We start from the raw sequence: 13,359 nt of genomic DNA on the forward strand, positions 1-13,359 counted from the left end.
ATAGACCTAAGCAAATTCAATCTGACCCGTCAGTCCCTAACCCGAACTTGACTTTTTGCAGGTTTGATCTAATTATTTTGAATTTAGTTCTTTAAAATATCTAAGACCTAATCAGGCTCGAAATATAGAAATTTTTTAGCTCGCGCCCTAGCTCAAACCAAGCCCTCCTAGGCCTTTTGGTTGCATCTAATTATAAATCATTCATATATCTCTTCATCTTTGTTGAAATTATATGTTATCTTATCTTAGACATTATTGTAGTGTAATTGCAATAATATTATTTTGAGAATGATCTTCCTAGGGAAAGCTTTTGGGTGGGTTTTTAATTACACATGATCGACACGGCCACACCCTAGGGCTGCGTTTGGTTCAGGTATAAGTAAGAATTGCTAGTTCCAGAAATAGGTACAAGTTCAGGTATAAGCAGGAACTAAACCAATTTTGCGTTTGGATGAAAATTGGATTGTTCCTAGAAATAAGATAAATAGTGTTTGGATGGTTAGATTGGAACAAGAAGAATAAGAGTTATAATTTGAAATTAAATTTGTATTATGTAATTAATTAACATCAAAATATTACTTAAAAATAAATAATAATTTAATTATTAATATTTCATTATAAATAATAAATTAATAATAATAGCGATTGTCTAATTAATAATTATTAATAATTATTAATAAATAATAATTATTATTAATTATTATTAATTATTAATTATTAATAATTAATTATAAATAATAAATTAATAATAATATCGATTGTCTAAATTATTAAGGATAATAATTATTAATAATTATTAATAAATAATAATAAATATTATTAATTATTAATTATTAATAATTAATTATCACTAATAAATTAATTATAATAATTATCTAATTATTATTAATTAATTACAAATAATAAATTAATTAATTACTTAATTATTAAAGTAATAAATAATAATTTAAATATATTAATTAGATTAATTAATAATTTACTATCATTAAAATTAAATTTAGATTTTAATTAATCTTGTTCTCATCAAGGAATAAGCTTGTTCTAGTAAAAAGGTAGAACAGCAGTTCCAGCCTTATACCGACTTGTTTTCTTAAAATTCTGGAACTACTGTTTCTGGATAACAAATATTACGTTTGAGAACAAAAGGGGGAACAAGGGCTTATTCCCCCCCTTGTTTCCCAACCAAACACTACCCTAGGAGCCAGGAGCCTAACAAAGGACACCCCTCGTGTAACATTTCACGATCAAAAGCAGTACCCTCGGATTGGATAAGAGAGTACATAGTTGGTGAAATGTCTAAGAGAAAACGATGTGACCACATCGATTCTTTAATTCACCAAAAATCGCCCTTTTAATTGATTTGACACCAAAAGATGGACGCTCTCCTCTCATATTTTTACTTCTTAAAAAACATGCTTTTCATTCTTTACAAAAGGTTCCTTATAATCAGTAAATAAATTGGCATTTTTATATAGTATTTTATACTGCATAACATATCAACAACTTATAAGAATAATACTTTTATAACAAATAATCAGATAAGATACACCATACAACAAAACAAAACCATGAGAATTAGCGAAGCTAGGAGCGGAGAGTTGGAGGGCACACAATGAGTGCAACCTCTTGTATAAATCAGTATTCATACATAATTTGAATAATTTATGGACAGTTCAAATTTCTTGTGATTTGCGCGATAATGTTATAGGACCAGCGAAAATACAGAGAAGCTTCATCCAATTTAAAGTCTGTGAAAAATTCACTAGTTGTTCAAAAGATATGAGAACTTTGGAAATCGGCATTTCACTCTAATGGTCTAAAGAACACTTTGTTTGATTCTGCATAGTGTTAAACAATCAGAAGCAGGAAATGACAAGAAGATATAGCACTACCAAATTAGAGGATAACTGTCACAATACATGTTGCAGTGTGCATGTCTTCTAACTCAAACCGATTAAAATGAAACACATTTGTCAAGACTAAGTTGTAAAGAGTAGGAAAGAAAATCTTTACAAGAACCTTGAAACCGGCACACTCCTGATTCGAATGGATAATGCTCTATAAGCCAATTTCAAGACAAAGAACAAAAAGTATAGTGCTTTAAGATTGACCTTAGCTAATCATGCAATTTCCTTCTCTGCAGCCTATTGGAGCACTACCCGTATTAATCTTTATTTGCATGAGAGGACGATTTGCTATTCATAAGAAGAAAAAAAAAAGGAGCAAAATGAAGGGCGAGAAAAATACAGGTTTCTGGGGAGTTTACACTTGCCGGTGTTATCCACGGAGAGTCTCAGCAGGTGCCGAAGAGGTCTCTTGGTAAGCTAACTCCTCCGCCCCAGCGGACTGGCTCTCCTGATAAGCTATCTCCGCTGACCCAACAGACTCTTTCTTTCTATTCCTCATAAATAGATAAGCTGCATATCAGAATACTTCTGATTTAGAGACTTTGCTATTGCTATTATAGTCTTTCCAGCGCAAGGTAATATATACTACTACATTAACATGATCAAATCTGACAAAAACTCAAAGTTGACAAGAATTCAACTGATGTCAGCCATCCATGATAATTCTGTCTGTTGATTTCGGTTCAGAAGAAACAGGCTGACACGGTTAAACTGGACAATTCGCCAATACACATTGTAAGCAATCATCTAAGTATCCAAAATAATCTTGTCGCTCCATGAACAAACCATTTGAGAACAGCACAACCGATAAAATTCGCATCAGCCCAAAATGTAGGCAAGTAGGATGACTTTGGATTTGTCGACTCAATGTAATAAAAAAAGATGAGCAATAAGTTATTAAAACAATCACAGAACCGTAAAGCATCAATCCTGATGCTCTGTAGTTTGTAGACCTAAATAATCTGGTATTATACAAGATAACTAAACAAAAGGAGTACACAACCTTTCAACTCGATCACAATCTATTTCATCAATATCAAAGGTTGTTAAATCAATAGGTTAACAGTCTCTGAGGGCAATTCCTTCAATTTCTACATATGCATAACTTAAGTCAACTTGACTTAATTAGCCAAAATATTATTTAGTCTCTCTAATCCAAAACACATAGGTATATGTTCCCTAACCTCTCTCTCTCTCTCTCTCTCTCTCTCTCGGTAAATATGATTCGACACTCAGCGTCGATTGGAAAGCACAGAGCACTGCATTCGATCATCTAGCCGATTAAGCTAAAAAAAGGAGTATAAACACAGGTAGGACTTTGATCGAACATTTGGTGATCAATTAACGTATAAGGCTAAAGTTGAGAAACTTTTAACGATTCTTCAATTGCACTATCATAACAAACTTCAACCTAAAGCTGATATGATGCGAAATAAGAGGGCGAGTAAAGGAACACCTCCAGAGCCGACGAGGATAATCGGAGCAATGCGGCGAAGGAAGGGTTTCCTCGGCATGGACGGAGGTGGAAGAGGGGTGGAGGAAGTCGAATTCGCCGAGGGATAGGAGTGGAATAGCCCGGGAGGAGGCGGCCGCGGCGGAGTAGTAGCAGGGGGAGGAGACGACGAATTGGGAGGTGAGGAAGGGGATAAAGTTGTTCTCGGTTTCTTCTTCGACTTCCCTGCACGCGTGACACCCTAAATGTGAGAATAAGAACTAAGTTATTCGCGTCATCTTATTCCGACTACGTCTTTGAGGAGTGAGGTTGGGGAAGAAGACCTTTGGCCATTGTCGGGTGCGTGGGGCTTCGTCTTTCTCTCCTGCCCACTATGTGTTCGATGTATTTCCTCCGCTAATGTTGGGTTGCGACCAGATCAATTAATCCTAGTTTTCGTGTTAAGGGGATCAAGTAATAGACCCGGGTGGACTCATACCTTTTAGCGCAACTCTTGATGATTGCCGTTTGGGCGTTTGGCTTAAGCTTCAATTTGACATTTCTATGCAACAAGTGTTGTCCTGTATGGAAAATAAGCCGAAATAAGAGAAGCTTCAATTTGACATTTCTATGTTTACTGCAAAGAGAAGTTATGCTTCTCCTCGTGCTGTACCTTTAGCCCAAGAAAACCCCGACTCCAAAAGCAGAATCTTTCGACTATTTAGTACTGCCGCTCACTTGAAACCTGCCTTACAAATAAAAAAAAAAGGGAAAACTTCAAAAAACCCCCCTATGGTTTCGTGCATTCTCACTTTGCTACCCTGTGGTTTAAAACGTATCAATTTACCCCCCCGTGGTTTCATTTTTATCTTTTCGGAAGCTTTTTCGTTAATATTTCGTTAAATTATATACAAAAAACTTCAGATAACCATCTATATTTATCGAATAGTCACTTTAGTATCCTTTAATTTTAACTTTGTCACTGATTTTAAAAAAAAAATAATAAAATTGATAACAAAAAGATAAAAACGAAACCACAGGGGGGCAAATTGATACGTTTTAAACCACAGGGTAGCAAAGTGAGAATGCACGAAACCACAAGGGAGGTTTTTGAAGTTTTTCCAAAAAAAAACTAATCCAAAAAGACGAGCTAACCATGTTCAATAGACATTTAAGTCATCACGACAACTACAGCATGCAAAACTTTGTTAGTAATATCAAGTTAAAATTAGAAGTTTTGCTTAATTGGGTTTTTTTTTTTTTTTTTTTCTCTACCATGTGGTTTGAAAAAAAAGGCTGCTCGGATTTTACAAAGACACCACCACAGGACGAACAGAAAAGCTTCAAACAATTTCACAACTGTGAACATATTTTAGACTCGCCAAATAATTTTATTTCAACCTCTTTAAATTCCACCTACAAGTACTAGTACAATAATGAACAAAAAGAAACCTTTCAATTCCAAACATAATGAAGTGAATTAAAACAGAGAATGATTTTTATTAATGGGGAATTGCAACTTTTTGCACCCCCAACAATTTACTGTTCTGTACCTTTTCTTTCTTTCTTTTTTTTTCCTTTTCCCAAAGCAATTCCACAAACACAACCTTTTACAATCACTCTCAGATTCACCGATTTCAGAATCTGATAGAAAATTAAAGAAAGACACGATACACTCGGTATGGCGCAGCGCACTTAGCATTGCTCCATGACTGCCAAATTAAGCTACCGAATTTGCTTCTTCCACTGCACTTCGCACAGCTTCAGAGAAATCGTCTCATTTGCCAAAAAAGAGAAACAGAGAACCTGCAGTAATCAGATCTTGAACCTATGTAATGATTCTTGAGTATAAAAATTATTTCCTATATTTTCCGGTTCCACTTTTTTCCAGATTTGGGTGGAAATGCTAGTGTCTCTTTGCTCGCTATGGCCCTTGTTCTTTGCTTACTTCGCAACAGCATTGGGAATAATCAGCTTACTGGAACAACTAATCGCTGCAATTGTTTGAGAGCTGACATAAGCTGTGCAAAAGATGGGCGCTTGTTTTGATCACTGCACAATAAAACCAGAGAGCAGTATCATGTCATTGATGGTTGTATTCAGAAAAACCCAGAAAAGAAAGAAAATATATTTAGTTCCCTGAAAATCATGTGGAATCAGATGCATCAGCAGAAGGAAATGAGAAACAAGGCCTCATTTGGCTATGCATTCACCTTCTCTTTTATCTCTCTAAGCTCGTATTCTATGATCTTACTTTATTACCAAAAGATTCGACATTTGAGGTCACAATTAATTAACTTCTTGCAAATAACCAACACCAACTAACCTTTCCCAACAATCGTGTATTATTTGTGCAACCATTGGATCGACCTCTGCAGGTATTTCAAGGCGTCTGTTCTGGAAACCAACAGCTCCAACAACTTGCATTGGATTCAGACCACTCCATGGCATGCGCAAGGTAGCTAACTCCCACAAGATTATACCGAAGCTATATACATCACACCTGACGAACAAAATGAAAAAAAAATTTTCTAGGGAGATAACAAAATAATTTTTAAGAAACCTAATTTTCCTTGTATGCAATAATGAGCTTAACCAATTTAAAGGGGAAAAAAACCCAAAAAGACAGAAAGAAAAAAGAAGAAGAACTCACTTCTCATTAGAAGGCTCATTCCGTAAGACCTCTGGCGCCATCCACTCTGGCTGCAACTCAATAGTCAGTACGATTAAAACAACAAACATATATAAAGATTCAGGTGTGAAGTGCAAAACCAAGGCATGCACTTTTTCCAGTGATTCATAACGGACATGGATTTCTCTAAAAGTGGCATTTGTTAACCAACAGAAAAAACACAAATATTCAACTTTTTCTTCCTCTGCATGAAGTCTTAAATACAGCAGTTGTCTCCTAAGATCATCGTCAAAGTTTTTCAATACTTGACGAGAATGTTTTGTTTTGAATTTTATTACTAAATCTCAGCAGTGGATGTTGAAAAGAACATAGAAACGATGAGGAGAAAACAAATAAGGTGTCAAGAGAATTACTGTTCCAGCTGTTGACTTTGACGATAGGAAAGTATGATGCTTCAACCTAGACAAGCCAAAATCGCAGACCTGCAGATAAATCCCAGGCACACGGAAGAGTCAATCTCACTGCTAAGAAGTGTAAGTACAATTTCCACTAGTATTTTGCTAGCTCAGTAAGAGAAAGAAGCAGATTATTCCTGAAAATCCAACTATCAAGGTTGGATTGACATATCTACAATGCCACCAAGAGATTTTTTAGATCCCCCTCCTTCCCCGCTCTTACACTAGTTGGAGATCAATTTAATTCTTACCCTTGGTTCTTATAATTCCATCAAAGAGGTTCATCATCATACAATGATAGGAAATTGTTGCTGTAGCTTCAACTTAAAATAATATTACTAAAGAACCTATACGAGACAATGCAGCACATTAGCCAGTGTTTGCATTGACATAATTGTAGTTCAAGCGAAAATCAAGTTGGGTAAGAGTAAAAATATCAGTCTTCCCATCGACTAGCATAATACATACAAGGGATTCACCGTCTGGTAGATTTTGGGGCTTTCCACGAAAAATGACTTCAAACTATTTCAAAGGAAATTTGTTTTCAAGAATTTAAGCTCATGGCTATCTAACAGATCTTCTCGATGTCTTCATAGTAGATAGCAAGACTAATATTTTGTCTTCATAAACATAATTTATAGCCAAATCGCAAGTTCATCAATCCAAACACCCCCTTAATGTGTATAGAATAATAATCAAAAGCCAAAAGATAATGCACATATACCTTCACAACCCAATTTTTATCAACAAGAAGATTTGGGGATTTTAGATCCCGATGGACGATTGTTGGATGGCTCGTGTGCAAGTAATTCATCCCTTTGGCCTGAAAGAAAAACAAAAAGATAATAATCAACTTATGGTAGGCATCAGCTATCAAAGTATCAAATAAAAAAAACGCAGTGAACAATATGAAAAATATACCACATCTAGTGCCATTTTGAGCCTTCGCTTTTCATCAAGTTGAACATTGGGGCGATGCAACAACCTATATAAACTCCCCCTACAAGCAATAGTTTTGATTTTAACTAGAGATACAAATAATAAAAAGTAACCGCACAAGTATTATTTTCTTATTTTTTGCTACTGTTTTACTAATGGATAGTCCAAAAGAATGCATTTCTCTTTGCTCTTTAATTAAAGACAATTTGCAGAGGACTGCACAAACCTAGGAAGAAACTCTGTTAATATAGAGAGATTTGGAGGGCGTGTTACAGCTCCCATGAAAAGAACAACGTTTGGGTGTCGTAGCCTTAACATGATTTTCACCTACACCAATAAAACTAGATGTTACGAGATGACAATACATGAATAAGATAGGTTATCTAGCTCAATATATTAAAAATTTGAATGAATACTGAATTTACATAGCCTTACTTCACATCTGAATTGCTCCAATGCATCACCTGACAAATCCTGGTCAAGGAACTTCTTCACAGCAACCTCCTGTGAAACAGTATATAATACAGCATATTACCCAGAGATGGGCAGGAAAAAAAAATCTAATAGCACTATGTGAATGTCAAAATTATATTGTGTACTTATTATAGATATCAAAAGAAAGTAAGAAAAGTCTTATGTTTGATAGGCCAACTGGTAACCAACTTACTAGGACTCAAACTTGCAAAACCCAATCTGAGATTATCTGCTAAATATTAGTACCCTAAAAACAAATAGCAGCTATCAAGAAATATAGTTCGTGAATCCTCCTTTCTCATGGTAATTATAGCTCTCTGAGGTTCTATTTGACCAAGAATTACTCAAGTGATCTGATCTTTGACACAGACTATATGCCCGTCATATCAAATTCTATATCTAGTTATTTCCAGTAATCTACTATAGTTCGGGAAAGAGTATATTGCAATCTAATAATATCTTAGACGTGGACCAGGATGAAATGGTTTTATTTCTATCGACTGCTGACTTCCTTTGATCTTCTCCAGACAACACATCTTAAGATGTGCAAAGAGGTACAGCATCAAGGTAAGCCAATACAAGAAGACAGAACAAATAAGTAGGTTTTACATATCCATGTGTAAGTATCAATTATTAACATACCCATTACCACTAGCCAGATTTGACATTGAATGCTCAGTTCATGTTTGCAATAATGTACCAAGTGATACTTTACATTTCTCTCAAATTGATGAACAGGGTTCAGTCTAATTGCTGAAATGAGATAGCTCATCTACATCAGAAAGTTCAAATCTTTTTTATATACTTGCAAGTCTAAATGGCATTCAAGAAAGTTATACCAAACAAGCTTCATAAAATTTCCGTTTTGAAAGGTCACCACAGTATTTTGTTCTACAGTTAAGACTTACAGTGCCATGCAAATCTGCTCGATAGACTTCCCCATACGAACCTGCAACAACATAAAACCAACATAACAAAGTGCAGATCAGTAAAATACTGAATTTATTAAATCACAAAGGAGAAGAGCCAATGCACATAATAATTTGTTATTGAAACTTTGAGAACATCTGTAATTAGCACTTACCAAGACCAATTCGCTCCCCAATCTGAAGATCTTCCCATGCTATCTCACATTCAGCAACATCATCTATGACTGAATTGACTCGCTTATTTACAGAACCATCGAAGCTGGGTATATCTTTATCACTACTCCCTAAACTATTGACAACAGAGTCCTTGACAGTATTTCCAGAAGCCTCTGCATTATAAATAATTATCTGTGCATTTTTATTATAGCAGTTCATGTCATCTGATTTACTATTGTCAAAATTTGTCTTTTGGACTGCGTTGACTTCATATGGTGCAGAAGTAGCCCAAAGTTGATTTCCGCATAAAGCTCCTGATAGCATCGTATTATCAAGTTGACTAAAGCCTTCAGCCCACAGATCATTTACATGATGAGCCACCGACAAATCATTTGGTACACTGGGTGAAGAGCTGCCAACATCACATAACGCTTTTAATTTTTGGCCTTCATTATTATGAGCATGCATTGAAGATTGTAAATGCAAATTGGGTCTGGAATGGAAGTGGGAAGCAGAATAACTATCAAGCAGTTGACCATCTGTTGTTTCTTCTTTATTAGATGCAAAAGTGCTTCCCATCTCATTTTGCTCAATTTCTATGAGGGAAGGATTTAGACTGGAAAACAAATCAGGTGGTGGAAATGCACCACTCTCCAGCAGTACAGCATGCAACTTTTGTGCAAATTCAGGGTTCTTTGCTGCAGTAACTACATACTTGGAGACATCATTAACTTTCATCTGTTGTGCAGGAGATATAACTTCTTTAGTGCCTGAGCTGCCTGCTTGAGATCTACCTGGAGGAGATAAAAGGTTGCCATATTCATTTTCAAATCTCTCAGTTTGACTATTCTCACTACTACTTGCACCAATTTCCTCTGCTGAATGGACTCTCTCTTTTGATTGTCGATCTACAACTTCGGGAACAAAGTTGGTTTCAGAAGAACTTTCTGATAGTTCATTTTTCTTCTCAACCTGGCTGCTAACAGTATCGAGAGCTAAACATAACTCTTTGACACTCTCTTCAATGATGTCAGAGCTGAGCTGATAATTTTCAGAATTTTGAAGATGAGTGGTGGAACTTTCAGCAGGAATCAATGTGCCTGGAGCGCCCATCAGATCAACGATGTATTCGCTGTTGTTATTGAATATGAGAGTGATTGTCTCCTTAGTAAAATAGTCAAAGCATACTAACCATCACAAATTTCTAAGTGAATTTAGTGAAACTGAAGAATAAATGAAGTTAACTAATTAGTAAATAATTTTCACAATATGGTCATAAATATTATGGGAGTTTTAAAATTGTGAATCACCTGATGTTCAGACCTATTTCCTGGCATACTTATTAGCCATAAAAGTGTATTCATGTATCGAGCCTTTCTAATAGTTCCACACATACAATATACGGTTGACAAAGAAGGAACCTCATTGTATCTCTTCCTTCATAGAGAACTACATAGTTGTATACATTAGTACGTTAGTTAAGTTGGTTTGAAATAATGTAAGTTAAGTTGTATCTCTTCCTTCATAGAGAACTACATTGTTGTATCTCTTCCTTCATAGAGAACTACATAGTTGTATACATGAGTACGTTAGTTAAGTTGGTTTGGAATAATGTTAGAACTAGAGAAAGCAGTGAAAAAAGGATTATAAGATTGGAAAAGGAGCGTCAGTACAATAATGAAGTACCTTTAAAGAGCATTGACAGCATAAGACTACGTATTGAGAAAAAAAATATAAGATTCAGTAAGATCCTTGTACTGAAGTAAGAAATCACATTCTTCAATAATCAGTAATGTCATTTCATGAGAACTAAAGAAGTACATAAGCTCAGATCAGCAAACCATGCCAAAAGATAAACCACACCCAAGTAAATACAGATAATCAAGTATGCTTATAATAGAAGAATCTACCTGTCAAAATCAACTTTAATCAAGTTGACAGCGCCACCATCAGTACCAGTGTAATAGCTTCCTTTGACTAGCTTACATGGTAGATTTATTCGATCAGCAAGTACCTAAATCAAAAGTTGATCAATTTTAGTATTTTATAGGTGGTTGTAGTTCACAAATAAAAAGAAGAAAAAATTAAAAATAATAGATTATCCACAGCAGTTTTTTGAGATACACATTAACTAATTTTGGAATTTTCACATATAGACTCTTAAAATAAGAGTTAAATTGTGTGTTGCTGTTGTTAGTTTAATTGCTGTGAGCTGCACATGTAAAAGTAATGGACTGTTTGTTCCCAAGCAAAATATGAACAGATTACTTAAAATAGATTTTAGTCTCATTCTACTCATTATGCTGTTCTATAAGTTTCTCCACGTTTTGAAACTATAATTGCATTCTTTGCATAATAGGATTCCACATTAAAGAGTGGACAGAATTCAGTAGCATGATTAAACACACATGCGCGCACACTCTAAGATCACCAACCTTGAAGAGTAAGGCCCTATGCCTTGACAACCCAACCTCGAGCGATCCAAGAGGAAGAATAATATTATTTCGTGAAGCACGAAGCTCACAGCTCTTGATAGTCCACCTTCTTTGCATTTCTTCCGCATCCTCAACTGGACCACCCATAACATCAACAACAAGATCAGCAATCTTTTGAACTAGCCCACTAGCAACAAGACCATGCTCTGCTTTATCCTCCGAAGCAATCGTCATTGCTCTTCTCTCAAGTTGCTGAAGCATAGGATCTATGGTTCGGTTCACCACAACTACTTCATAATCAATGTTCTCCGAAACAGGAATTGCTTGGAGATCCACCAAGGCAGGCAACTTCCCTTGTAAGCTAGGGTTTGCGATCACGCCGTATACATCATAAAATCCATCCATAAGCTTCTCATCATAATTCACAACACTAAAATTCTGCAAACAAATTAGATTTAATAAGCAACCAATCCAATCGCGACATAATAAACAGATTTTTCTTTTAAAAAAAAAAATCCATACCCAGTATCGAAGCGCGAGGAACTCCGCGAGGCTCTGATCCCCTCCGCTGGACGCCCCTCCGACCGCGGCGGAGCATCCGAGGCTCATCCGCTTCGCGGCCTTCATCTGCACCAGATCCGGATCCTCCAACCCGTCCGGATCCGACGTGCTGATCGCGAGCGCGAGCTGCATCTGGTACTCCTCCTCGAAGCTAAAACTCCCGCCATCGCCCGCCACCGCTAACCCCGACGTCTCACCCCGCGATCCGGTCCCCCTCGCCTCCTCCGCCTCCTCGTTCGCCCTCCCCCTCGACGAAGCCGCCGATGACGATGACGACGACGACGACGACGACGACGCAGCCGAGGCCGCAGCGGCGGCGGCGGCAGGGGCGTAGTGGGTTTAGGGCTCGGATCACCGAGGCGCTGATGATGGGGGTGCTGGGGGTGGTGGTCGACGCCTCCGCCACCGCCGCCTCCGCCCCCGATGTGGAGCTTGCGGAGGAGATGCTTCATCCTCGACATCGACCATCAGATCCGAAGCCCCCCTTTCTCTCTCTCTCTCTCTCTCTCTCTCTCTCTCTCTCTCTCTCCTCCCGGATCCCTATTCCTCTCTTTCGCTCTCTTCTCTATCCTTTTTATTGTCCCCTCATGGTTGAATAAATAAGAATATTTATTCCATGGCAATTCGCGATCACTATCCCCGGGGCGGGGGAGGGATCGATCTGGGAAGAGCTCTTCGATTTTTCTAATCCCAAATTCGCGCGATAAAGGAAGATTCGCCGGTTCGGCAATAAACAGCTCTAATTACCTCCACCTTCATCCTCGGGATTAACTTAACGAGAAATTCCACACCCCCACACCCCCCCTTGGTCCCTTCTCTCTCTCTCTCTCTCTCTCTCTCCCCCTTCTCCCAGGATAAAGGCAATGGGGGACGACGACTTTTCCAGGTATTCTATTGGTTCCTACACCCAACTCTTGCAAGCATGTGGGGCCCACTGAAGCAACTGTGAGCATAGAAATAATTCCCTAGACATCGCGTATGTTTGAACCGCGTGGACCGGACTCAATATTTTAGTGATTAATGGTTTATAATAATGATGATAATGAAGTTTTAGTTTTATAGATAGATTAGAATCTCCCGTATTCGACGAGTCTACGCAGAACCGTAAAATGCTTTGCTTCCCTTCGAAGCTCTATTGTAATCTACTGATATTGATGTGGCAGATTTGTATTTAGTATTTTTTTTTCCCGCTATTAGAATCATCATCTACCTACGAATTATGTGATCTCCCTCATGCAGCGCATCAGCTGGGGCAGAGTTTATTCATCTAAAAATGCTGATAATAAAAATAAAAAAATAAATAAAAAATGTAAATTTGAAACGTTGACAGGTGCACAGTGCATTGAGTGCACGCAGTAATTTCCCTCCCACCGGGCGCCTGTTCGGGTGTTAAAATGTGAGTGCGCTTTTTGCGAGTCGGAATATCCTCTCAGACAAGT

General features: G+C 37.2%; 2 protein-coding genes across 4 annotated transcripts; both read right to left on the reverse strand.

Moving 5' to 3' along the window:
• On the reverse strand, positions 1,882 to 4,121 carry LOC109709996 (sulfated surface glycoprotein 185-like). Of its 3 annotated transcripts, none has more exons than XR_002216259.1 (5): positions 4,013 to 4,121; positions 3,839 to 3,920; positions 3,684 to 3,756; positions 3,364 to 3,601; positions 1,882 to 2,417 (listed from the first exon to the last, which is right to left on the reverse strand). XR_002216259.1 is itself a non-coding variant. In XM_020232404.1 (5 exons), exons 3-5 carry the CDS (start codon positions 3,691 to 3,693, stop codon positions 2,278 to 2,280), a joined length of 372 nt encoding a protein of 123 aa, XP_020087993.1. In that variant the 5' UTR covers positions 3,694 to 3,756; positions 3,839 to 3,920; positions 4,013 to 4,118; the 3' UTR covers positions 1,882 to 2,277. The 3 variants fall into 3 exon arrangements, 2 of the variants coding, with proteins under 2 accessions (XP_020087993.1, XP_020087994.1); XM_020232404.1 differs by having other exon boundaries at positions 3,364 to 3,585; positions 4,013 to 4,118; XM_020232405.1 differs by having other exon boundaries at positions 3,684 to 3,920; positions 4,013 to 4,119.
• Positions 4,811 to 12,253, reverse strand: LOC109710216 (serine/threonine-protein kinase EDR1; the record flags this gene model as incomplete). Its single annotated transcript, XM_020232701.1, has 13 exons — positions 4,811 to 5,391; positions 5,666 to 5,842; positions 5,993 to 6,042; positions 6,385 to 6,453; positions 7,151 to 7,249; positions 7,348 to 7,426; positions 7,592 to 7,692; positions 7,801 to 7,869; positions 8,748 to 8,788; positions 8,924 to 10,056; positions 10,835 to 10,938; positions 11,360 to 11,797; positions 11,882 to 12,253. Coding segments are annotated over 13 exons (2,814 nt in total), but the record flags the coding sequence as incomplete, so codon positions are not given.

Source organism: Ananas comosus, linkage group 5 (genome assembly GCF_001540865.1).
Source record: "Ananas comosus cultivar F153 linkage group 5, ASM154086v1, whole genome shotgun sequence".
Classification (NCBI taxonomy): domain Eukaryota; kingdom Viridiplantae; phylum Streptophyta; class Magnoliopsida; order Poales; family Bromeliaceae; genus Ananas; species Ananas comosus.

Bases quoted from the DNA above. Each gene is read 5' to 3' on its own strand.
- LOC109709996 (XM_020232404.1), bottom strand. The intron at 2,418-3,363 runs GTGTTCCTTTAC...TCTGATATGCAG, and splicing joins TATCCTCGTCGGCTCTGGAG to CTTATCTATTTATGAGGAAT.